This window comes from Gadus macrocephalus, chromosome 18 (genome assembly GCF_031168955.1).
Source record: "Gadus macrocephalus chromosome 18, ASM3116895v1".
Classification (NCBI taxonomy): Eukaryota; Metazoa; Chordata; class Actinopteri; order Gadiformes; family Gadidae; genus Gadus; species Gadus macrocephalus.
In genome coordinates this window covers 16,319,416-16,347,378 of record NC_082399.1, presented here as the reverse complement: position 1 = coordinate 16,347,378, position 27,963 = coordinate 16,319,416, and the positions used below count along the sequence as shown (strand labels likewise).

The following is a 27,963-nucleotide window of genomic DNA, read 5'->3' as shown; positions in this document are numbered from 1 at the left end:
CCCCAGCTGTGTGAGAAGAAGAAGAACCTCTTTGTGGCTGACCCACTTGTTCCTGTTTGATAACCGAACTCAAGGCGGTGTGTAACCGCCACAGTGCCTCAGGAGAGGCCATAACTGGTACCAGCGTAGTCAGTGTTTTATATCATCAACCACGACGCAGTCTCTGGCCCCGTTAACATGGTAAGACCCGTATGACCCGTGTGAACAGAATGTGAGGGCATGCGATCAGGAGGGTCTCCGGGCTATCTCTCAGTATGTTATTCTGAAAAAAGGTTGCAATACGCGCATTGTATCAATAGTTGTGTCAAGTTCCACTAAATGCCCTCCAACTAAATGCATTGGGATGGTACGTCACTACTTGAAAAACAGCTGACCTGCGGCCCTAACCTCAGGTTATATTCTATAAACTAGAACCAGCAGTACATGAGTCCGTCAGCCTGTGATAATGAAACAGATAAAGGTTTGAGAGTGTGGAGATGGAAGAGTTCTGATAACTTTAACACTTCAGTTCAACCAAAATCGATCCTCACATTGCGAACTGAACAACCCAAATGTAACCCTGTTGGACCAGTGGTATGTTTAAGAGTTGTTTAATAGTTTACGCTCAACCCAAGAAATCCTAGTTCAGGATAAACTGGGATTACTATAACAATGAAGCAATAAGCCAGAGCAGGGACATATTAAACAGGAGGAACCTCCTCCAAAGAGCTCTGCTTTAAAGTGGGTTGGCTGCAGTGTTTAGGAGATGTGTTGAGGCTTTCAATAACCATGCTCACCAAGGACTGACCAACAGTTGAACGGGGATGGCTTAACCATAGGCTGATGGTTTGGCGTTAGCGTTGCTTGAGGTGTCCTTTCAGTGTCATCAAAGTGGACATGTCAAACACACTACATTAACCTAGCACTTGGCTGTAGTTGTTTGAGCACACACACACACTGCTGATTGGTTCACGTGATGGTCCTATGTTGACGACTATACTACTGATTCATGTGACTACAGTTAAACCAGACAGAGTGTGGGGGAGGGATAGTCTTTGTGTGTGAGAGGGCAAGAGACTTGGAAGACAAAGCTAGAATGTGTGTGTGTGTGTGTGTGTGTGTGTGTGTGTGTGTGTGTGTGTGTGTGTGTGTGTGTGTGTGTGTGTGTGTGTGTGTGTGTGTGTGTGTGTGTGTGTGTGTGTGTGTGTGTGTGTGTTTAGAAAGAAAGCTACAGGGGGAAAGTAAGGGGAGGTCTGACATTTTCCATGCACAAAAATACACACCTACAAGCACGCAAACACACACACACAGTTTTAGTGGAATCAGCGAACAAAGAGGATCTCTGTTTCAGCGAGTGGAGCATGCAGGACTAGGTCTGTATTGAGTTACGTAGAAGCCATAAGTGTATTCGAGAGAGAGAGAGAGAGAGAGAGAGAGAGAGAGAGAGAGAGAGAGAGAGAGAGAGAGAGAGAGAGAATAGGAAAGAGTGAAAAGGAAGGGAGAAAGGGAAGGATAACAGCAAAGAAAGAATCGGGGCGAGATAGTTGACCTAAATTTAACCACTGCTTTCTCCAGCTTGACGCTAGTTTTCTCTCATACTAAAGTTGCTATACAATTATTTAAAGTGTAGGTGAACCCCACGCCAACTTTGGCGGCTTCTTTCTAAGCTAGTACTGTTGCTGTGAATGAGCGTTATGGTAAGCAATGTCCGAGGAGCATGACCCTCGCTCTGACGGGGACATCAAAATCAACCTCCCACTTTGGGAGGTAACGAGTAAAAAAGGGTTGGTGGGGACTGGCAAAAGATTCAACTCTCTCAGTTACATTTACTGAATGGAAAAGATTACTGTTGTAGATCATGTTAAGGCATATAACCCCGTTCAAAACAAAAGTATTAAAGATTTTGGCTTCAGTACCCCTTTAAGATTATTCATCTTTAAAATGCAGTATTTATTATTGAAAAAAATGTAATAACGATTCACACATTTGAAATGTTTATCAGAAATCCACACCATACGCTGTTCTTCTTTTTGCATGTTCAGTGATGATGAGAACAGTGCCAACCTGTGCCGTTTCCAGAAAATAGAAAAAAATTTGCTTGGTTGCAATTGCAAACAAAATGAGCTGTATTGATATTAGCATCGGATCTCCCAAAAGCCATGGCTCATTAAGATCAACGGTCGCGGGTTAAAATCAGTCCTCAGCGGAGGCTTGAGATGGGTTCACTCGCGCTACACTCATGGTGGCCAGCAGCCATACAACTTGGGGAGCTTGTTTACAGACATAGGAATCTGTATTGATAGGACACATCATGTCAGATCACCCGATAGGCATCGGCTCATTAAGATCAACAGTAGCAGATTTCACATACTTCCTTGAGATCAGGTCACTCAGTGAGAAAGAGTTTCATGTCAGACGAACCATTAGGTGCCTCTCCCGGCAATCTGATGGCTTCTAGTCACAACACGGCCGTACCGGCAGTGACCCGGAACTGTTACTAGGTCTTAAGCAGGCTAATTGCCGTTGCAGATTTCCCGGAATATCGATCCCTGTTCCCATTCATTCCCATTCCTGATCTCTACGGGTGAGGATGCATGGGTGAAAGGGGCTTAAGAAAGAACAGAATGACACTACTTGTATACAACCAGAGTGGAGTGTTGTTTGAACGTTAGAAAACAAGAATATATATAAGGATATAAAAGGAGGAGGAAAATTGGAAATTGCGGAAATGTTGAAATATGTATAATTGGTATTGTTCATTCATATAATGAATGATGCGTGCGTCAAACTAGCTTGAGAATGTTTTCTTTCCAATTGGTACCTTAGCTAAGGATCCTTCAGCATTACCTCCAAAGCCTGAGCCCTTTCTTTCCATTCCTCTGTGCTGCCTTCATCTCTCGGTGTCTTTATGTTGCGCTACTCGTGTGTGGCAGTGAATAGTAATGAGCGCGCTCCCTCTCCGTTAAGCAGATTGTTGGGCAGGGGGCCCTCCCTCTCTGCACAGAACCTACATTAATATGCACACAATGCTGCCGCTGTGAGTCCCTGTAGGAGACGGCTCCTGTAACATGATGGTCCGTAATGAGGTCACACCAGCGTCTGAGGGTTGGGCCAAACAAGGGGCCTTGGGCCTTTCATATCCAGGGTTCTGCAGACGCAGTGATCGCATTTCATAGACTTCATTACATACGTAAACTAGATTTATTCGTGACCATTTCAAAGTATTATTCCTTAGTTGGGGTGAAACAGGTTTTGTCCAGCAATATGAAAGCCCTGCAGGATTTTCTAGATTTTCTAGAAAACTGACGTTTGAATGGCGGTTATGGTGGGGAAGAGATGGTGGACGGTTCATGTGTGAATGGCGATTCCATCTTCCATAGAAATACATTAATTTGCGTCGTCTTTAAACAGTGAATCTTCGTCTACGTTTGATTGTGTGTGTGTAATTGCGGGATGATTGGGAGGATTGGGGTACTAAATGGGTGATACCACCGCATTGCTTGGCTTCTAGAAGGAAAAGCCTATAAGGCTGTTCTTGTAAGTTCTACTTGTGGTTTTTTGTGTTTTTTTTTGGAATTGTCTTGAGTGTGCTGTTTGCTGTGTTATGTTTGGTTTTCAATAAATCTTTATTGTTTGTTGGAGACCCCTTTGTGTAATGGTAGTGGCCTATCCAATCATTTTCTCTTTTACCGGAGCCCATTCCAGGCCCCGAATCGAAGTGGTTTCACAATGTCAGGTAAAATGTGTAGGCAGCATTTTGAAGGCAAACGTGTGTCAACAGCAGCTGTCATACCACACCATCACGCTGGTGATAATAATGATCCATCGGTAGGCTACTCGCTAGTGCAATTTTGCTGTTCCGCATTTTTTTCTATATGCTGAAACTCATCATTCACACATTCACAAATAACGCTTCTATATTCTCTTTGTGTCATGGTCCTAATGCGTAGACCGAACAGAGCTCTCAGTCTACCCACAGTTTCAAGGATGTATTATATTAATTACAGCATACAATATTAGTCTATATTATAGTATAAAAGGCTAATAGTAGTTGATCAAATGCTGACATGAGCAGACGCACGCATTGTCGTCCTAAGTCATACGAGAGTTTGTAGAGGCGGTCATTTAGCGGAGTAGTCTCTCCTTCGGACAGCTGATAAGACACTTGATTATTCTCAAGGCTTTAAACCACATTCATTGAGCTTCATATGAAAATAAATATATCGTGTGATTGGGCGATGGGTCCACGATGGGTCCGGTCTGATGAATCATAATCGACCATGCTGAATCTTAGTGGAGGACTCCGCTAGTTGTGTATGATTGATATTGACAGCCTTGTTGCAACACAGTGGCGACCTTCCTCCTTTGTCTCATCCACCTCCTCCCCTCGTGATAAATCCGGACCTGCACCTCAACGGCAGCCATGACATCGCTGGATATCATCCTTAAGAACTGTGATGTAACACACTCTGAGACCGAAGGTGGCACTAGGAACCTTGGTGGTTTTACTAAAAGCATTAAACACAAAGAAGAAGAGAAAGAAGAAGAAGAAGAAGAAGAAGAAGAAGAAGAAGAAACTTTCTTCAGAAATAAGGTTCCACGGGTCGGGAACAGCAGATTTTTTTTTCATGGGGTTTTCTGTCCGATGAACGAGGGGCCGCGTTAACAAGGTCCACCTAACATGACCAGTCGGAGCACTAACTGAACCAAATGAAAACAACGTCTCACCCTCAACCCTGAATGGGAGTCTCCCTAACTGTCGGTGGGAATGCAACTTGAGGGAAGCATTTTGATGGGATAAAATAAAACCAAAATCCACAGTAATCCTATTGAGACTTAATGTTCGCTGCTGAAGCTAACCATGCCGGAAAAACCAAACCTAGGATTCTGCTCCTTAAAAGGGACCATTAGCATAGGCTACGAAATGAGTAATAACCCTGAACAAGGGAGACATAAAAGGTCACTCCACGTTTTCTTCACTTTAGGTAAAGCATGCCATTAACTCCCATTTGGCACGTCCTCATAATGGCCCATTAGCAGTATGGCCTTGGAGAATGAATAGCAGTAGGCCAATCGTATTAACAAACACCACGCAAGAAGAGGCCTCCAGACGGGGAATACAGTGGCCGAGACACACCAATACACTCTTACATGTTCTTGGCAGACAATGCTTTGCTCTAAAGCCCTTCATCTGACCATTCAGACCACTCCAGTATGTAGCAGTTTGACCTGTTTTCACCAGGTAGCATTGCTAGCGATATGGGTGGAGCTAGCGATACAGCAGACCACTGATTGGTTAATCGTAGTGTTGACTAGACTAGACCACCCAACATAAGGTAGCGCAACACTGGCAAACCAAAGTGAACATCCCCTCCAAACTGACATTGCAAAGGAGAAAACACCACATACAGTTTTCCTGAAATTAAAGAGAATAAAAAAAAAAGTTTTTAACAAATATAAACAATGTTTCTCAAATAAATTGGCTACCCTAGCTAGATAGATACACTATGTAACATTGACACAGAGCATTTCAAGTGTGTCCAAATTCACAATATTTGGAGAGAGTACACGGTCCAAATCTCAACAAGGAAGCAAACTTGCTTATAGTTTGAGGGACAATATCCTTGCATGGTTTACACCAATTTAGTCTATCAAAAGTCAGTTTTAATATTGAATGCAGTCTGTATTTGTTACACCAACATTTATTTGATCTGGTTTTTACTGTTCTTATTTACTTACTTCTTTAACGAGGGGTGGGCGATATGGGCAAAGGATATAGTATTTTTGACAATGACGATATATGTCAATATTCTTCAGCTTTCCAAACTTTTCTTCTGACACAACGTCAATTTGATAAGCTAAAGAAAATAGATCTTTTGTGAATGGGCGTCGCAAACAGACATCTAAGACTCAAAAAGATTAACAAAATGTATTATATGGAAAGGATCCCTTCTACTATAACATATCCTACTATATCCTAGACTATTTTCATTTGAACAACAATGAAACCTGGGGAGACTAAAATAACAGTGAATATCATAAATGAGGCATGATGCACCTGCTTGTAAGAACAACAATGGCGACTACTCAATTTACACAACCCATAGTCCAGAGTCCCGCGCATAATTAGTCGACTGTGATTGGTCAGTCATATGTGGCAACGCGGGGTACTGGGAGAATAGTATATCACAGAACAAAACAAAAGAGAACATAATGGCTTTAGCATTGTTGCCAGTATTTTGACTTGGCATGTTTCATTAATCTCTGATGACATACAATGGTCATTTTATGATTCAGTACAGTTGTTACATTTAGCTCCATTAACAAACTATTTAGAAAATGTGTAAACTAATGTCATCGTATGCTGACATTGCATTATGACATTCAACCCCATGAATTTAGCTTGAATACAACATGATAGGAAAATACGTGAAATATCTTCTTTGGCGGCACTGTTTTTTGAAGTAGTAAGACAGATAAATAAGCATCCAAGCAGCAACGAAGGCTCTAGTCATTATCTGTCGACAACACCTAAATAGAAGCGTGGTTAGGGCAGGCATTAGTGCCACATGTGCAGTGTGCAAACACAGACAAACACACACACCCACACACAGACACAGACCACAGGGGTTAGATTAAGTAGTACAACTGTCTCCGTACTCTCAAATCAACGCCTTCCCTCCTCTCTGGGTCGCCTAGCAGGAAGTCTTGGGGATGTAAACAAACACCAGAGTCACTGCTGACAGCAGCCTCTCTTTCAGACTCAAACAGCCAAAGATGACCTCATCAGGTTTGTGTTTGAACTACCAAAGGTTGTAAGAGCGATTGTTTTGTTGAATGAGGTGTTTAGTTATCAGCTGTAGTTGGAAGTGGGGATTGTTAAGGCCATTGTTCATGGTCAGCATCGTCTTTATGATATTCCTGTTCTGACACAAGCATTACCGCTCTACCTACGCCTTCTTACCGCCCTCAAAGATCAAACTTTCTTACCTTTGACGTCTACTGTCAATGAAAACGCAACCAATCAAAGTCCAGTTTTCCAGTTTTTAGGTGCAGGTTTCCATGGAGACTCATACCAAGATTAACCATGTTTTCGTTGTGAGACAAAAAAAAAAGTGTCTCATTGACGCATTGACTACTTTGCCCTTAAGACCTTTCCGCCTCTAGGGATGAGGGAAGTACTCTGCAAATAAACACAACAGCTAGCTAGTAAGACAGATTGCCCTGCAGGACAAACTGCATGCTTGCATGACTCTACGTAGCAGATATGAAAGAAATGATATGAGCTCTTGTAGGTGATAGATTGTTAGTATTGTGTTGTGAGTTCTGTTGTGCAGGTCAACCCACTGACCAGCGGGGAGGCCAGGCGTACCTGGAGCCAGGATGGTGCTCGGGGGAGATGGCCTTCAATGCTTCCTGAAAGCCCTGTAGATCTAACACCTTCCGATACGCCCCCCTCCTTCTGCTGATCCCCCTGTAAACCCTTAAAGGTCCCATGGCATGCTACTTTATGGATGCTTTTATATAGGGGTTAGTGGGCCCCTAATACAGTATTTGAACGCGTTCAAGAAAATTCAGCCTTGGGGCAGTATTACAGCCACTACGAGCCAGCCCACAATAAGCTTTCCACAAACGTGCTGTTTTTTAGAAGCGGGTCAAGGTGGATGGTGGGGGTGTGGCCCTGAGCAGCTTGCGGACATAGTACCATGCGCTCTGTTTACAGTGGATGTATCGCAATGGCTCTGATTCATAATATCATCCAAAGGCGCACACAGCCGTGTGCGCCGTGTTATGTCAATTAGGGATATAACGGTATGAAAATTTAACCTCACGGTTATTGTGACCAAAATTATCCCGGTTTTCGGTATTATCGCGGTATTTTTAAATACCCAAAATATGCCCATACTTCAGACTTAAGGTACGGCCACACCAACCGCGTTGCTCGCGTTAGGGGCATCGAAAATCGTCATTTTTGCATAGGGAACCATTGGTCTAGGCGCGTTACACGAGTTGAAGCGTTGAAGCGTTGGTCCTCCCGATCAACGATCGTCGAATAGTCCCGTAGAATAGCGAGTCACGTAGAATATCGAATATTGAATGTGACTATTGTTATTTATTACATGGCTCTTCTCAATGCTGTTGAACGCTCTGTTCCCTTGCATGGTCGTGATTAATTTTTTTGATAATTCACCGATGCTAAGCATAAAATGACCGCTGTCAAGGAAGTTTATCGGTGACTTATCAACCCCAGCGTCCTCGGTTGCTAAGCGATGCCTCTTTGGTGGACTATTTCTCTGCGGATCAACACTACGAATGCTGGTAACATTAAATTATAAAAAGACACAGCGTGTGAAGTAATTTTTTTGACGTGTCTAGTTGAACCGTCATGCAGGCTGCGTTCAGTAAAATAAATAAATAAATAGCGATCTGTTTTCGGCGCATGTAGACCTATCTGCCTAAGCCCACGTTGAAATAATTTTGATAGTGCGCAGACTACCATCCACAGCATGTGACTGCAAAATGGCAGCTATAAACACCATGGCTGTGCGACCGTACATGCACTTCACAAATGGGGAATCGTACCGACTATAGATTCCACTAAACACCCCTCAGCTGGCATATGAATGAACTTTCTTCTCCTCTGTTCCCTTCTCCATCTACACTATCTAAGTTCTCTGTACTCCGCCGCAGAAAGGCCCCTTACCCCTAACTGTGGTGTTCTTCATGTATGGCAGTAATGTCTTTCAGCTGTGGGCTCAATTTGAGACAGACCAGAGAGGTTGGAGTTGGGCCCCTATATAGATGCCTTGCACCCTTCCCCCTGCCCAGATCGCAAACATGTGAACAGCCTGATGAATGCCAGTGGTCCCTAGACAATCCAGGATGTACAGTACAAGTGCTTTAGTGAGTCCACCTATGTATGAGTTAGGGACACAATTATGAAATAAAAAATACAAGGACACTATGGATACAATGGCAAATAAGAAAATGGCTGACAGATACAGAGAAAACGAGTTCAGAACAAGGCCAGTGAATGACATCATGGAAAATAGGCTTTCATACGTCTGTATAATTAACATCACTGGCCAGCACTAGTCCACATTGAACCTGTGTGTGTGTACGTGCGTGCGTGCGTGCGTGTGTGCGTGTGTGCGTGGGCATGTTTGTATCTATATCCTGTCTTAGCCTGGCTAACGCCACACATCATCTTAACCTACGATGAGATCTTGGACCACACATTCATTTTCTCGTATTTCAGGCGTGGTTTACGATTGCCCGGAGCCGTATATTGCACGCTACGAATGACTATCATATGAGTCTGTACGTAGCTCAAGCCAATCGTATCAACTATACCAGATGATGTATGTAGAGCGACAGATATTCGATGAGGAAGAAGACGATGGTGTGTCGCATAGACGTCGTCATGGTCTTGCCGTCCCTCCCCGTTCTGTGATTGGTTCCCTATCTCAGGCGAAAATCGGATCCATGGAATCCAGGCTGCTTAGCAGCGGGAAATGAAATTGCGCGCTAGGCAGCATGGGTACACCCAGGCTAATCCTGTCTAGGTCTGGAAACTGACTACTTCTCCTTACATTTGGGCTCATCATAAGAAGGAATAATTGACCTCGGGATGCAAAATAAACCACTACAGTTTCTCATTTTGCCATTGTTCATTATTCATTATTCATTGGTATTGCCTTGTTGGATAACTTGGAACCTTAGTTGCAGTAAATATTAAGAAATCTCTCAATTGTCAGACACGCATGCAAATACACAAGCGCAAATAAGTTGTAATTTGTGTGTTTCTTAGCTTGCAGCCTATACTTTCAGTGTAGTTTGAAGAGCAGCTCCATTTTAATTACATGCCACATAAAGACTCCAACCTCCACTTCTATTCTGGGGTCCTTAGCTATAAAGCCCAGTACAGATCAAAGATCTGTGACTAGAATGCATGCAGCGGTCCACTGTTGAGAGTCCCCAGATAAGATTGTGAAACGGGGCTGTCCACAAGGCTGTTGGCAGTCTGTGGGGCCGCCTGCTGCAGCGGAGAGACAGAAAGCCAGCTCTAACGTGATGCCACCGCTCATCAAAACAAAACCCAGCTCCGGGGCCTGGGGTCCCCCTGGAGAGAGACTAATGAAGGATAAGGCTGCCTTTCCTGTCAACTGGTAAGAAACTAAAGATAAAGTACTGGATTGTTATAGTTCCCCTTTTAAAATGGGCTGGTTTACTTCTGGTATGCCGCAAGCGAGTTATGGTGATGTCAGTGTTGTGGTCCACTATCCGCCACATTGAGATAAAGGGAGAGATATGTCAATACCGTCCATAAACCAACCTCCAGTTAAGACCGACGCAACTTCTCTGCAATGCTTAAAGACCATTGCACGCGGCACAAACATGGTTTTGGGGCATCGGCTATCAATCGGATATTTAACACATTTAATTTGCACCTGGAATGCATTGAATGATGCTGTCGCGGGATAAAAGAGGATGACGATAGACTGTTACTCTCACATGTTTTTGAAATGGGATGGGGCAGGCCCTAACTCTTTTCTCTTCGGCCCCTGATTGGCCCCCGATGCTCCGTGTGAACCTCATCAACACACTGCGAGACTGCATCGATCCTCATCTATTCCACACGTCTCATCTGAGGTTTTGAGCGAAGCAGCCGACACAGGCTTCTGGAAGAAGTACTTTTGCTGTATCTGTGATTGCATTTGCATGGTTCATAAGGATTGCTGTGCCGTGGCGTCTTGTCTTTGGTATCCAGCACACTGTGGAATATAGGATGTAGTCGTTACGCAGCTATCACTATTGCATGTTCATTTCAGAGATGTTGGTGATTAATTGTAAATGTATCTGATGCTGATGAGAGAAGGTCAAAGTAGCAGAACACTGGGGGGAGCCGCATTCATGTCCCACCCTGAGTGTAAAGATGAAGAGGAAGACCCTTTCTACGCGTATTGAGGAGTCGGATGATTCCCCCCTGATGGATGCAGACAGACTCAGACACCCTCCTTATTTGGTTAGACCAAAATGATTTTTATGCCTTTTGGTGATATACGACTCACATCCGATTGCAAAAAAGACACGTGCATGTCCGGTGTAAAGTGGCTCTTTATCTGAACTGGACCAAGTAGGCTCTTGGTATTATAGCAATTGTTAGTTGCTAGTGCAAAGCAAACCATCATTTGAACGTTATTATAAAAATCCAGTTGTTAAAGGAAAAAAATTAACTTAATATGTTTTATATTTGATTGAGGTAAAACTGTAATCTCATCTTCTGCAACTAGGGCCTAGACAAAACAGTTGATGTGCAATTTACATTGTTTGGAGAGTTGGTACATCTTGATTTCAAAAAGCCATCGAAACTACGGATGTGTACAGCAGATTAAAGAGATGCTTCAGAGTTAAGAAACCCATCATCTACCCACAAGCCACTACAATCAAATATATCCAAACACACAGAGTTATTTGTCATCATCATTTAACTTGCATTTCCCTGTGATGAGACTGTAGGCCAATGAATGTTACACATTGGAGAAGAGAAGGACTCGATGTCATAGTTAGACTACTATGCATGAATCCATAACATAACATGCATGCATCGTGAACGTCTACAGCCCAAAAAACACAGTGCAAATGTTTGGTTCATATTTGCTACACGACCCAAAAAAGCTTGCTTTGCAAATGCCTCAGGTCTGTTTTAGATGCAAACATTTTATCAATCTGACGCAGACGTATGCTTTGGCCTTAATATAACTGTTTGGCAGAGAATTGAAAAAGCTATGTCTAAAACAAGCTACATCTAAAACAAGCTAAAGCTGAAACAAAGAGAATACGGCATGAACGAGATGAGGGGCCGAGCCGTGACTTGACAGGAATAGCTTTAAGGCTAACATAAACAACAACGCTATGAACAACTATGTGCGCATGCACACGTACATGTGAACGCATGCACACACACATGTACATGTGCACGCATACTTGCGTGCGTGCGCATGAGTGTGTGTGTGTATGTTGGACATTGGTCCAGCAGAGCCAAAGGGCAGGCTTTCTGCCAGGTCAGGAAAACACCTGGCGTGGCTCTACGGGGGGGGGGGCTGAACGACAGTAACCCCTCAGTGACAACACTCATGACGCCCCTTAGTTCACGCTCGCCGGAACCCTACTGTCTTCAGTTAGCAGTGGGGTCCCGACGGACCTGTGCGGCCCCTACCTCTGGGGCTTTGGAGCCGCCACCGGTACGAGGTCTCACCCAGTCATAAAACCAAAAAGGCTTTGACTAGATGGAGGAAATTTCTATTCACAAAGTGTTGTGTGGTCCTGGAGATCAAACAGTACCCATGTGTTGATGACTCGATATACATGTTAACTCCATCCTGTCTTCTGCACTAGATGTCCTTTTCCAGACAAACCTTCATTAAAGCCCCAGAATATGGAACATTCTGTTGTTTGAGTAAAGGAGAAAGGCCAGAAAAACACACACTCACGTGCACCCTGACAGACAGTCACACTCACAAACACACTTGCAGACATAATCGCGTGCACCCCCACAGACACACTCAAAGACTCACCCAGAGACACACTGACGTGCACCCTGCAGACACACTCGCAGACACACTCACAAGCACCGTAACAGACACTCGCGTGCACCCTCACGTGCACCCTCACAGACACTTACGGGCACCATTACAAACACTCACAATCACACTCACGTGCATCCTCACAGACAGTCACGTGTCGTGCACCCTCACAGGCACACTCAAGTGCAGTCACAGACACACTCACAGACACCCCCAAGCTCACACTCTCTGAAAACAAGACACAAACATAACAGGACTCTGAAACATGCTAATGGGAAACAGCACACATCCATCTTGTGTGGTTCTTTCTGTTTTCCTCTCCTTAGTCTGAACCATCCTTCTCTGTAACAAGACTTAAAAGGTTTGAAGGCCATGCTTAATTCCCTGTAAACAAGGATGATGTAGTGCTTCCGCTGCATGGAGCCACTGAATATGCTATATTCTATTTATATTAGATCACAGACTCTCTCTCTCTCTCTCGCCCGCGTAAGGCGGCACGTGTCTGATGTTCTTCCCTGCATACCGATGCCTAACGCTGCACTAAGAGGCACACACACACACGTTTCCTCACATTACTAGTTGTACCGTAACCCCGCTCTGCAGCTGCATGCGCATGTCTGTGTGTGCACTAACCCATCAGTGAAAGGGCTCTTATATAAGCTCAAAAAGGAACAAGAGACGTGTCCAGTAGGGTATCTAGTCTAGTTATGACAGTCTGCAGTGAGTGCATTCTGACACTGATGCGCCCCGGCTGTACCATTGTTAACCCATCACACACAGTAAGGTTTATATAAAGTGTTGGTTGTTGTGCTTGGTATTTTGGTTCTGTTGTTTTAGGGCTAGTGCTGGGAAGAGAGTCGGTGGAGGAGGTATAGAAGGTGGAGGTCCTGGGTCACCAGGGGCCATAGGCCTGGTCTGGTGTTCATGTGTGGTCTGTTGATGTTCAAACCCTACATAGTGCCTTTACCTCACACTGCACCACTGCTAGATTACAAACAGCCCCCCCTTGGCTCCAACTTCTACACAGGAGGGAGCCTGACAAACACCGGACCCCCTAGGTCCTAAACACACCACACTGGACCTGAAGACAAACACTGAAACTCCAGGTCTTAAGCACAACTTACTGGACCTGAACACAACACAAAGACCTCCAGAAAACCCCATGAGAGCAACTGAACACAACACACTGGACCTCCAGAAAACCCCATGGGGGCACCTGGTCCTGAACACAACTCAATGGACCTCCAGATAAAAATAAGAAAGAAATGTCAAAGAAATCCGTTGGAGATTATATGTTGTATTATGCTTCTCTCTTATTGAGCTGCAAAGTGCAGAGGTGCATGTCATCTGGTGTAGAGGCAAAATAGATGGACGTGGAATAGAGGAAATCAGGGAAAACGAAATCGAGTTTCTCACCGTCTTTTCAGAACTAGATAATTTACTTTTATAATCTTTAAATATAATAATACATTTTTATTGTGCTTTTCCGACTTTCGAACCAACGTAGGTTGAAGATTAAGCATTTTCCATTCCGACCCTCCACTTCCGACCAGTAACGAACGCACTGCACATGTTTGCGATGTTCTTTGCAGATACTAGTACGAGCTAGTATCTGTATTGAGTCGGTGTATAGACTCGCCGATACCCAGTACTGCATTTTAGGCAGTATTGGAGGGATTTCCAATACTGGTATCCGTATCAGAACAACTCTATCTTATCACTCGGAAACGGATGAAAAGCTAAAGGCAATCAACAGAAGTACACAGAAAAACACTTAGAATGATGGTAGCTAGGTTTGGCCATGCACGTGTGTGTGTGTGCGCGTACGTGTTTGCGTGTGTGTGTGTGGCAGTGTTAGAGACATCTGCTAGGAAGGTCAAGTTTCAGGTCTGGATGGAGCCAATCGATGAGGCCAACAGTAGAACACCCCTTCCTGCCCTCATCTGGTGCCGTGGAAACCACACACACACACACACACACACACACACACACACACACACACACACACACACACACACACACACACACACACACACACACACACACACACACACACACACACACACACACACACACACACACACCTCAAGTGGTTATGAACTGCAGACAGGGAGCCTTCCATAAGATATAGAGCCATATGTATTGCATATTTATATTATAGAAATACAGACATTGTAAAAGTGCCAAAGACAGTAGTTATAAATCAATCACTCTGCCCTAGTATTAAGGGTTATTTGAATGAATAACCCTTATAACATGTACATTGTCTTCTAGAGGTATTACAAAACAGAGAACCCCAGTGTTTCCCCCACGTTCACACTTTTTTTTTCTCCGCCGCTGCAATAAAAATCCTTCTCCTAATTATTATTTTTTTTACGTAGCTCCTTTTAGAAAATGTACAGCGCGTAACGTCAATTGCGCAGCACGCGGCACATCGTCACGTAACCAACATCAAAGAAGAAAAATACACAGCGAGTGTGGCAGTTGTTGGCATTGGCAGTAGGCTACCCTACACGGTTGCAAAGTTACATTGATTCTAGCAGTAGCGAGTGAAGCGGAAGATCGAAGAAAGAAGGAAAGAGAGAGACAGACAGAGAGAGAGAGACAGACAGAGAGAGAGAGAGAGAGAGAAAGTAAGTTGCTAAAATGTGTCGCTACATGACCACCAGTGTTAAAAACCCTCTGAGCCCAATCATTTTATTGTATCTATAAACCGCAACCAAACAAACCTACTCATCCTCCGCCAATGACTCAACAACAACAACACAAGCCCACATGCCTCAACACCTGGGTCCAGTCAACATTCTGTGGGCAGAAAATGTCTTCAAAAATAAGAGACACTGAATTTGTCTGGGGTAAAAATGACCTGATAAATAAGTGTTGTTGTTTTTTTTGCTAGTTTGGAGGAAGGTGGCCAACCTTTCAAGCAACGAAAAACTCTGTTAAGTTAATTCTGGAGAAGTGTATTGCTGCAGTGTTGTGTGCTTTGTGAGAACTAAATTAAAAGCCTGGAGGCTATTACGTGAAGTATTCCTTCCTGCTGCAGGTGAGAGGGCCCTAGCATTGCCTCTCGCTCGTAATTACACAGCAGGACTCCACTACAACTGCCACACCTCGTCTTGTGTGCGCGTGTGTGTGTAAAAACCTGTTTGGAATACCTCCCAGTAGGCTTCTGTTTCAAGGTGTGCCATGTTGTGGCAATCTCTCTGTCTCTCTATGTCCTGTTAAAGGCATATCAGTCTCTCCTTGTGTTACCACTTGTTTGACTGAGTTGACTCTTGTCTGGGTATTCCTCACACTATAACAACTGGCCACCCTCAATCATTTCGCCAGACCTAGTGCCTAGTGCCAGACTAGTGCCACATTGACAAGACCCAACAGTCCTCAGCATAGACACGGGAATGCCGGATGCAGGAAGTGTGTGCATCCATACACTTATTTGGGGGTGAACATGTGGTTTTCTTTCAGGTGTATGTGATGCAAGAAGTGAAACAATGAACGAGTTGTTGAGCTCTGTTTGGCCCGGATGGATGGATATTGGATGGTTGGAATGATGGAGAACTGACTGGCTTGCTTGCTAGGCATTTAGCATTTAGTGCTTTGGTTGGACGGTAGTAACTACCTCCTCAATGGCTAGCAACAAAGGTTTTCAAAATAAACCAGAAAGTTTCTAAATACAAAGCAGTCATTGTAAAGGGATAGGGACGGATCAGAAGATGATTTCACAAACGCTCACAAACGTTATTTACTAACTTAAGCTTAAATTATCCACATGTGCATGACTCATGGAAAGGCCTAGAAGACTCTGTCTCTCGTGAACTGTTACCTCTTCTGTAAGAGACAGACAGTGAGAGTGACAGGAAGTAAGAGAGTCAAAGAGAGAGATAAAGAGAGAGAAGAACAAGGGGATCTGTGTGGGTCAACAGAGCCAGGGAGCCTCTTCCTTGATGAGGTAACAAGAATTTATTTACTTGTTTAATTGGGGCTCGTATTCCAGCTGAGGCACGTCAAATACCTTCTGCTACCGCAGTGCCGGTTGGGACAGCAGAGGAAGAACACATAGCCGTGCGGATATTAAACGAGTAGTGCGCTGAGACAGTGCAGAACAACACATGAAGAGCAAAGCAGGACTTCCCTTTGTCTCAGGGCACATTGGCTCAGGAGAGAACCCATTATAGGACCACAGCAGGTCATTGCTCTGCTATGTGGTAGTTGGCTTAAAATGGGAAAAGTGAAATATATAAGAGAACTGGGTGACAGGGGAGAGTTACTGAATTCCTATTGTGTGGAAGTATTGGATTATTTGCAATGTTCCCCATCCAATTGTCCATATAGAGCTACGTATGCCAATGAAGCATGAATGAATTAAGGTTGTGGAATGGTCGATATGAGGTTCAAGGTTGGGGTTGGAGGGAAACAATTAGAACATTAAGGGAAAAAGAATATCCAAATGCATATAAGCATCTGGAAGAAATTATTGTAGTTCACTATAGCCACTCAGAAACACATCAGAAGGAGTTATTTTAGTTCACTATAGCCACGCAGAAACACAGTAGAAGGAGTTATTGTAGATCACTAGCCACGCAGAAACACAGTAGAAGGAGTTATTGTGGTTCACTATAGCCACGCAGAAACACATCAGAAGGAGTTATTGTAGTTCACTAGCCACGCAGAAACACAGTAGAATGAGTTATTGTAGTTCACTATAGCCACGCAGAAACACAGTAGAAGAAATAGGGAGGGGACATAAAAAGCTTTGTTGTTATGTTGCTCTTTCTGATTGCCTGTTGTGCTCCACTGTGCTCCACTGTGCATCAACATAGCAGGCCTCCTGCACAAATCAATACCAGACTATGGACTGTTCCCCACACAAAACAAAGGATGGGATGATCAGTTTGCTCACAGTCACTAGAGGACAGATGATGACATTAGCATTTGGCAAGACACTCCTTGTCAGAAATGAGCTCATGTAAACTACCATAACTATTGCTACTGATAGTTCTTTGAAAAAGACAGGTATAATCAAAGGAATGATAGATTAACAGTGGTTTCCTTAAGTCTCAGGCAACGTCTGAGTCTGTCCACAATGTCCATAATCAAAGCTCCTTAGCACGCAATCGATTGATCCGGCTATTTCTGTTCAATATGGTAGCACTGGAATCAATTATGTCGTTCATATCAGATTCTGTACACAAATCAAAAAGGAACATGGTTGTATTTCAGTACATGGACCTGGAGGTCATTATCTGATCTATGACATGTTGTGGGACAGAAGAGGAGCAGAACTCTCCTCAGTGGTTCTCACTCTGAGAGGCTTCCTCGCGGCGGGGAAAGAGTTAAGCACTGTGCAGTCAGTGAACTCAGAGGAACCGTCGTTCACGTGGCTCAGCTGCTGTTGCTAAGGGAGAGAGGCCAGACAGAGCACTCTCTCTCCCCCCGTGCCTCTCTCTCTCTCTCTCTCTCTCTCTCTCTCTCTCTCTCTCTCTCTCTCTCCCTTTCATAGTGGCACGCTACTAATAAGCGAGTTCAGAACATTCACTCTCCCTCTCTCCCTCCATCTGCCTCCAGCTCTCTGCTCTCCCTCACATATCAAAGAGCTCGCCAGTGAGTCATGCAGCAGCAGCAGAGCTTAGCCTCCTCCACAGTGCAGGGCCAGGCTCAACTGAATATCATAGGAGATTAGAAGGAGAGAACTGCAGCACACACCTAAAACACGTGCTTTGGACGTTTACAATCAAACCAAATGGATGCATGAAATAATTGCATTTTTCATCAAAAGTTAAAATAATGTTATGCTGAGAACCGAGTATGTACGATACAATTTAAACATGCGAATGTGAAGTCATTTTGTATCGCACTATAATGTGAATCACATTGACATCAATGACTTACTGTGCACACACACACAGTATGCGGTGATGTTTAACCACTGACGAACAAACCATTTATTACAGAATATAACATATTAATGTGCAGCCTTCCCTTCCATCTGCATGGTCTGCAATGATATTGGTAGATCGCACAGCAATATTAGCTAGTTCGTATGTATATTACTTATCCGAATCCAGACCGAAATAAACAGAAAATGAAGAGGCGAAAGCATAAATGGTAAGCAGATGCTAATGAGTTCAGTTATTTCACAACAGGATTGCGTCGTTCCATTCCAGGGTCATCTGATGTCAGGGTAAAGGCATACAGCAGGGGAAACCATGACAGCACCTTGTTCCAACCTCCAGATCTCACACACAAGAATACACTAGCAGTCACAACCTTTGTTGACTCGGAACCCCCTGTGACATCAATGTGTTTTTATCCTGCCAATGTCCCAGGGCAAGATTTACAAGGCGGAAAAAACAAGGAGGGCCTCTCTGACAGCCTGGTGACAAATACACAAGGACCCTACTATAGCCATGCAGACCTCCGTTCAGGGGAACTCCCACTCAGACCTCCCCCGTTCCCTGCAGGACTCAAAGAGGGATGGCCCAACTACATTACTCTGATAACTAGGGGCCAATGAAGCTCTGTATTATGGTAAGGTGTACGCATGTCTGGTGGATATCTTATAAGTGAAGGAGCTTCCTAAGATTCAATGGAGAAGACCTGTGGTCCCTTTTTACCACAACCTAGCTCCTTTGGCTTCCAGAGCTAGTGACTTATGCAGTTAGACCCTTCTTAACAAGACAATGTCATACTTAAGACCTGCGTCTTCTTTATACAAATGTCCCACTCATTACACAGTACGGTGGCTTCTCCACTAAAAAACTAACAATGAAATGTTAGGCCTGACAACAAGCCCTCTACTGCTGCGGTCTAATGGAGACAAAGCTGATTATCAACAGTAATTGGAAGCCACACTACATGATAGGAAAGGAAGGTATCAAACAGAATAAACCCTGTTTATTAATTGCTCAGAGTTACTGGCAATGATATAACAGCTTTCTTCCGAATCGTTGGTAAAACCGTCCGTTAATGCAGCCAAGCCAGCATAGCTTGGCAGGAGTCCTCTAAACTTTATTGGACATTTCCACTGCGTCCAAGAAAGAAGTAGTCCTAAAAAAGTCAAAATTCGAACAAGGAGGCTTCTTAGAATATCTCAGTGCTTGAAATGGTGACCGTATGGACACATATGCTCCTGAAATGTAATCCAAGTGACCACAAATTATAATTGGGAGCATTGTCCGAGTGCAAATAGTTCTGGAGCCATCTTTTTCCCAACGTCCCTTTCTTTGTACATTGGTTACTATCAACTCCATATGTGCCATGTTCAGATTAATGTACCTGTATTTTGTATATTAACGAGTGCTGACTTTTTTTGTGTTTCGCACACATTACTTTACTGGTCATGTCAATGAGCACCCAATCAGTTTAATCAAACTAAGTAGTGAATGTAAACATACTGACGGTCAACATGGAACCAGAAGATAACAGCAGCAGCATGCTCCCATTGTCAACAAAGTTTATCCAGAGAGATAATCATTCATGTCCATCTCTAATACTGTTGGGGCCAATGGAAATGTCCTTAGGCATCCTAGACGCCTTCAAGGTGCAGCACGGAAAAGTCGTACAATGATTTGGAACCAAACCCAGCAGGACATGCATTCCATCTCTGCTGCCTCCTTGGGATTTCTGTATCCATGCCCTGTGGCGGAGCTACAATAATGCTGTGAGGGCAAATGTGATCCACAGGCAAGAGGACTCCCTGAACCAATCAGGGAAGAGGTTCTTAGTTGTCAGAAAGCTGGGGGTGGTCTAATATCTAAATTGCTGCATACAGAGGCAGCTACGCAGTCACCCAGAATATATATTCTCACAGAGCATTTCACTCACTAATAGCTGACATGTGGCTATGGCATTTCATACAAATTACACTTAAATCATAGCTCCTAAATCTTACATACTGCACCTGTAATGACATGCATCTCAAATCATGTAGGTCACTTCAGAAAGAAGCATGTGCTTAATGACAAATAGACACTTTTAGGCAACATACTATTGGTGATACTTGATATTTGCCTCCAGCCCAATCCTAGTGTTTTTAACGGGGAAGCATTCCGAAACAGAAAGAATGCTGTCATGGATGTGGAGAAGGTATCATTGTAGGTGTTTCTCTGGGTAGACCACTCAGGCCCAGTCATTCATACAGGAAATGATAGCAGCTGGTGAGTGGTACAAGCCCTAATGTATTCCCAGGGTTATCTGGGAGGCCTGTCAGACTTTAGAGCGAGTGCTTTATGGCTGCCTTATGTCGTAGCGTAGCGCAAGAAAGAGAGAGAGAGACAGAGTGGGGGGGATGGGGGAAGGGCAGCTAGCCAGCCAAACAGCCAGCGAGTCCATCCTGGTTTCAGATTACATTTTGTTTCCTTAGGCACCAGAAAACACACCACTAACACTCTCAGTATCCAGTTGCACCAGTGCCACAGAACGCCACAGAACACTAGGCAGCACAAAGCACTCCTGCAAGATTAATACTTCCAATATCAAGGTCATCAACCCACGCTATCATGCTTTACAGTCATTATCTCCATGGACGTTGTATAGAAAATGTTAACACAAACCTAACACTATTTTGGAGATTATAAAAATTGGTAAAAGCCGGTCGCATCCTATATTGAGAAATATATAAGCCTTGAAGTAATCCTATAATTTTTATCATAGGCCAGTTTCTAAAAAACTGAATATTGCACGTGAACAGAATAGTCCTTCAAGAAAGAGGAGGCTCTGTGCTAGGAGGCTTGTCAATTACTACATACGCATTGATACTGCGATCCATTTGTATGGTACACCGGTACGCCTGACCTGCTCTAGAGAGATCGTTACGTATTTTTCTGGTTTACAGCACTTATAGTGTTCCCGTTTGTCATTGGCTAGTCATTGTTATTGTTAGCTACACTAGCCTCTTTAGCAAACCAGCTTGAAAACCAACATAACTTTAGATTGTATTGCACGCCACGCACAGCAAGACAGATGCAATGCATCGCATTGGTGAGCGGAATAAAGTAGCAATGTAATCCTGTTTGTAAGAGCATTTAAAAACAACATTAAATTGACCAACGTGTTACAAATACAAAGAAAATAAATCTCTTTACGGGCACAGCCATTTTTGTTGTTGAGTCGTATGGTCAGCCTCACTGAACTCGGTATACTCTCCAAACTACGAGTGGGACTGACCAAAAGAGGGAGTTCCTCCGTGAAATGCCGCAAGAAAACTGGGAGATTTCCCCACTTGCAACTCGTAAGGCTGGTGTACGATACAAATGGATCGCAGCATAAGTAAGTACAATGACATGGATACTTTTAAACATTCACTGAAGCCAGTCACTAAAGGTTTAATATAATCTCAATCAGAAAGTGAAAGCTTCCGTGTCCTGTGTGTTGACTCTGTTTTAATTAAAGCACAGATGGATCGGCTGGATCAACACAACCAAACATATTTTCGAGTTAAACTCCCGCGCCATTTGTAGGTTCTGTGTGTGGTTATCGAAAACACATTTATTTTAATTACAGAATAGAATTTCAGAGAAAAGAGAAATGTAAATACAGTCAGTTAAAGGTCCAACAGTGGCATTGCCTGCTACTGTACACATACATGCATGAACACAAAGACACGCTACAACTGTAATGAAGACAATGGGCGCTATAGGGTGACCTGGTGCCCTGCTATCTCATCCATTGTGAATACACATGAGCGTGGCATTTTCTGATGAATGTGCAAATGCTTTGCCACTGAGGGAATTTTCCTTCTGGTTCGACCCCCTGTATCTTTGTCCCTGGAGGTCTACAAACAAGGCCACCAAGAAAAGAAGAGGCTGAAAAATGGTCTTTAGCAGTTGATTCTGGATGACATGCCTGCTAAAATTCCATGGACCATTATAGGAGGAAATATTACCTTTCATATCAACGCCCTGTGTTTTGTACTTCTCAAACCACCTTCCTTGCAAAATAGGATGATTTAATAAAGATATAGATAATCAAAGGAAAGAACTAACATAATGTTCAAACATGTCATCATTATGAGTGGATACCGGTAGTTTAACTCAGTATTAAACAAGATTGTTTAGCTTAATAAGACTAGGTTGTCTTACAACGGTAACTGTTTATGATAGACCTTAATTTACACTGTTGCTACCAATTTTGTCCAGACAGTAATGATTTCACTTTTGCATGATCTCTTCTAATGCTTCCATCTAATTGAGCCAAATGAATTATCCAACATGACCTCCATTAGCCTTACTCTATATGTCCCACATTGAGCTGGCTCTGGGCCAGTCAAGCTGTGGTAAACCAATTGCCAGTCCAGCTGTCGTTTACCAAACTACCACAGTTAACAATGCAAAATACCAGAACTATTAGCATACCGACATTGTTTCGATTGAAACTTTGAGTGTAAATAATTACGCTACTGTCAAATTCAATATAGAAGTAAGTAATAGTTGATAGTTTCATTGACATAATTGCATGCCTGTTGTATTACAATACAGCACCATGAATCATTTAATCAAATGTGAAACATGGCGATCCAAGTACAAGTCTGCTCTAGAACTATGACCAGAGACACTTGACAAAGGTCTGACAGCCTGGCTTGACACACTTCTTCTAATCTAATCTCCAATCCTCTTCCTCTGTATTCAGTCAGCTAGTTAAGCTGCTTGCTAATGAGACTTTGCCCTATTGTATGGAATTAAACCAGACATCTACTCACGGACTAAATCCTGTCACATGTAAAGACCCCATTCTACAGGGGAATTAGAAAACATGCTAGTGTTATCTGGGAACATGTCTTTTGCAATGGTCAAACATAGAATACAATATAGGTAATTTAAGAGATTCCATAAATGGAACATTCAATTATCGTTAAATGCATTGGCATTCATCTAAAATATTTAGTTAATAAAATACATTCTAGCATAACTAATAGACTACAGCCCTTTTGCCATGATACCAAACACAACTTGAAAAAATATAAAACGGTACACAAGGTTGAAATCACTTATAACCCTCTAATCAAAGATTGGTACGGTTATTACATATTGAAATATCTGTAACGTTATGATGTTAACATTAAAGCCAAACAGCAAACACAGACATTCAGTCACAGATAACACTCCCTCAAAACCAATACAACCACCATATTGTCCTGTTGTACTGTAATTATACTAACTGTACCTACTGTGACCTGTTAATTAGTAGTTAAATAGTAGTAGTAGTAGTAGTAGGAGTAGTAGTATTATAAAAGGCCTTAATGTTTACATGGAAAGCTACATTTCTTCTCTGAACAAAAGGAAGCAGGGAGTATATGCACACACTGTGCAGTAAGTATCCCAATAAAAAGGGTTTGTCAGGGCAAACATGTCAGTTTGTATTGGGAAATAGACCAAATGTGATGGTAGCCAGAAAATAGCTAACAGTATCTTTACAAATATGTGGTCTGCTCCTAAAATGGTGATTTAATTCAAATTGACTACACGGTTAGGGCTATTTCACAAAGCTTTCAAAGAAACAAACGTGGTCTTAAATGACAAAAAGCATTTCAACTCCAGACAAACTGACTATTGTTCAGCCTGCAGCACGATAGTTTTATGTTTTTACAAGTCATGAATTCCTCAGGCCGGGTCCAAGTCGGAGCAAGGGTTGTAGTCGAGGACAGACTCCGGCTCGTCAGAGGACAGACCCCGGCTCGTCAGAGGACAGACCCCGGCTCGTCAGAGGACAGACCCCGGCTCGTCAGAGGACAGACCCCGGCTCGTCAGAGGACAGACCCCGGCTCATCAGAGGACAGACCAATAGTTCTGCATTGAACGGCAACATTCAACAAGTGAAGAGACAGTACATCTAAATGAAGTTCTAGAAGGCTGACATTCAGAGTAAGTAAACAGTCAGTGTATCAACAGTGTAGAAGTGATTATGAAATGTAGTCTGCTTTTAATCAAACTACTTGAAAAAGCGTTTCCAAATGTCCCTCCTATGTAATAGTAAGTTGTTACAGATGTGTTTTAATGTCATGTTTGTTTTACCTGTGTGTCTCAGGGCTCGTCTTTGAATCAGTTAGATTGTGTGGCCAAAAGCACCAGGTAGGAAACAATCCCTGATGAAGGTTTCCTATTCAATGTCGTTGATACGAACTTGACATTTGTATTAATAACTGTCCAATCCTTTAATGTGTGGTCTGCATTTAAGGAGGTAGTTTTTAAGAGCCAGTGTCTGCTGAGAGCGACCCCCTTCTGGGCGCCTGATGCTTCTGGGGTCCAATAAGTGGACACAATGCTATGGATATCACAGTGAGATGGCTCAGACACCCAGCCACATGTAATAAGCATGTGATAACGAACCAATAAGCTGTAATAACATAACATCCCTACTCATTCATCTACCACGTTGAGCCTCAACACCAGGTCTCCACTGTCCCTAGCCTCCCACCACGGTGAGCCTCAACACCAGGTTTCTGCTGTCGCTCAGCCCACCACGGTGAGCCTCCACACCAGGTCTCCGCTGTCCCTCAGCCCCCACCACGGTGAGCCTCCACACCAGGTTTCCGCTGTCCCTCAGCCCCCCACCACGGTGAGCCTCCACACCAGGTTTCTGCTGTCCCTCAGACCACCATGACCAGTCCAGCTACCGAGGGTTTTGCATCTTACTTTGCATATAACAGTGAGGATAAACCTGTGGTTCAGTCTTACCGTGAGGTCGGGGTTGTCGTTGTCCCGGTGGCTGACGGCTCGTATGACCCCGGACCTCCAGGGCCACCGGCCGATGTCCCCGCTCCCCGGCGGCTCGTCCCCGCTCACGCAGAGGAACCGCTTCCCGACCAGCTCCGGCCGAGCCTCGGCTGCCATGGCCCTTCACTGGTCCCAAACCTCGACAAACCTCGACAACGACGCCCTTAACGATCTGTCATTTACTACATGAAACCAGCTCTTGAATCATACCAAATAAAGAAAACAAAAAAGAGCCGATATGTGTGAGTAAAATCTGCAAAACGACCCGGGGGGTTTAAATATCTAGCGTCTCCTCCGCCCGCTCAACGTTCGTCTCTGTTCGCTCTGAGTGAAGCGGTGGGAGCGGGTCTAACCACCGCTGCATTCGACGAGGTGTTCCTCCGCTGCAGCGCCCCGAGTTGTAGTGTGGCAGCGGACGTGTGGTTACATCCGCCACACATAATCTCACTATGGAATGCCTTGCTTTAATTGTCGTTTTGACTGAGTTACTACACTGCCTAATTACATCATGACCCTGTTAATCCTTGGGGAAATCTATGGTTGGACGATTCAATGCAAATGTCCAATGTTTTGCTGCCTCACAGTCGTGTTAAATAGTGCTCTGACGAAAACACCGTCTTGAACCTCATCGCACATCTGTCTCAAAATAAGCTATGGATATGTTTTTCTTGAACTGAGGTTCAAGTAACATCTCACAGTGGCCACATACCAAATCGAATGAATTAACACACTAATTTAACTTCCCATTCACGCTTTAATCGAACCTAAGTATTAACATATTCAACAATTATTATTGTGTGTGACAATTTAGTGGCATTTTCTATTTCATATGATGGGTTTGAATTAGGAATGTTTTCTATTGATGACAAAAAGGTTGTGTAAAAAGGGATGAAGGCAAGACTGAGAGAATAATAACAAAGAACGGTGAGACAAAGAATGTAACATGAAAGAAGGTGGCGAAGCAACAAACATGTGCCTGTGCGTCTAGTAGTACTTGTAGTAAGACATCTCCCTGGATGAACCTTAAGGGTAGGGTTTCAGGAAGGTTAAATAGAAAAAGATGGACAACATTTTTAATGGGCAATGGACACAGAGATGTCAAAAGATAGATGAACAAAATATATCTGGAGGGCCCTCAATGAGGGGGCAAATCAATTAATACTTTTTCAAATTTAATGAAAGATGACAGGAAGATCTTCAGACAGAAATAGAGACGACAGACCTATAAACATACCGACAGACAGACAGACAAATAGATAGACAGATAGATAAATGCATAGATAGGCATGTTTGGTGAGGGTTATTTGGATGTAGTATTTCAGTATTTCTGATGCATGTTTGGCTCTGTCTCAGGCTGTCTATGGCTAGCAATCCTCTGCTGGGAATCTCCCTGAAGAACACTGCTCCCCACTGCAGCCTGTGCACCTTCATGAATAACAAGTAGCTATGGACCTAGCCACCAGAATATGCTCAAATGCAACACTCACACACACACACACACACACACACACACACACACACACACACACACACACACACACACACACACACACACACACACACACACACACACACACACACACACACACACACACACACACACAAATACACAATCATCCAAAAATGCACAGTGCAGTAATACAATGCATTAAATAATGAAAACAAAAATAACTGACACAAAGGGATTCATAACACAGACTCCACACAATATCCCCACTCCTTCTGTCTGGCTTACAATATTTATCACACATGCAAGCTACATGCAACAATTACATATATTGATATACAAACACAACCACCCAGACACCCAGACACCCCCACACACACACACACACACACACACACACACACACACACACACACACACACACACACACACACACACACACACACACACACACACACACACACACACACACACACACACACACACACACACATATTTATGATTAGCTTTAACTAGTTATTAACACATTTATTCAACCATGTTTCTAATGTATTCACATTTTCTTTTTAACTAACATGCAATCTATACGATTTGTAACCTCTGGGTGCGAGTAAATTGACCAGGTTCCTGTGATTTATACTTAATAATTAAAGTAAAAATAAAGTTAATTGAAATGTCACAAGAGAGCAAGAGAGTCCTGCTTTCCATTTCTATAATTATTGCTCACAGTGCCATTTAAGGGCAGACCTTTCCTATCAAAAGAGTTAATAATAAATAATAATAATACATTTAATTTAGAGGCGCCTTTCAAGACACCCAAGGTCACCTTACAGAGCATATATTCATCATTCAAAACTATGTAAAACAGACTAGGAATAAAACGTAGTTAACACATTTACACAGAGCACTTTACTTCAACAGCATTGAAAAAAAAAAAAAACGTCAAACTCTGTAGCTTCGTAAAGCAATTCGTTGTTAATGTAGAAAATGGATTTCAATCAACCACCGCTGTCAAAATGAAGCGAACCAATGGCCTTCGTGTATTAAGTGTAAACAGACCGGACCGAACCAATCGAAACGATGCTGCGGTTGTTCTTCCTCTACGTCACTGAAGGTTGGCGCACCTCCATTGTTGCCAGATTGGGCCAGATTTCCCGGTCAACCTGGCAACACTTGGCTGCAGCGTGCCGCATCCAGTGTTGCCAGAGTAGCCGGGATATCGGACCCAATCTGGCAA

At 43.4% G+C, this 27,963-nt stretch overlaps 1 protein-coding gene across 3 annotated transcripts in view; it reads right to left on the bottom strand.

Moving 5' to 3' along the window:
* The window catches only part of jmjd1cb (jumonji domain containing 1Cb), an 85,905-nt gene extending 60,273 nt beyond the window's left edge, over positions 1-25,632 (bottom strand). The window contains exon 1 of one of the 3 annotated variants that reach the window (XR_009522821.1): positions 25,241-25,632. Coding sequence is in view for 2 of the 3 variants with exons in the window: in XM_060036639.1 (XP_059892622.1) it covers positions 25,241-25,396 (156 nt within the window). In the remaining variant the exon portion in view is untranslated. The remainder of the gene's footprint in view (positions 1-25,240) is intronic. The other 2 variants (XM_060036639.1, XM_060036640.1) reach the window with 2 other exon arrangements.
* Positions 25,633-27,963: the final 2,331 nt, after the last annotated feature.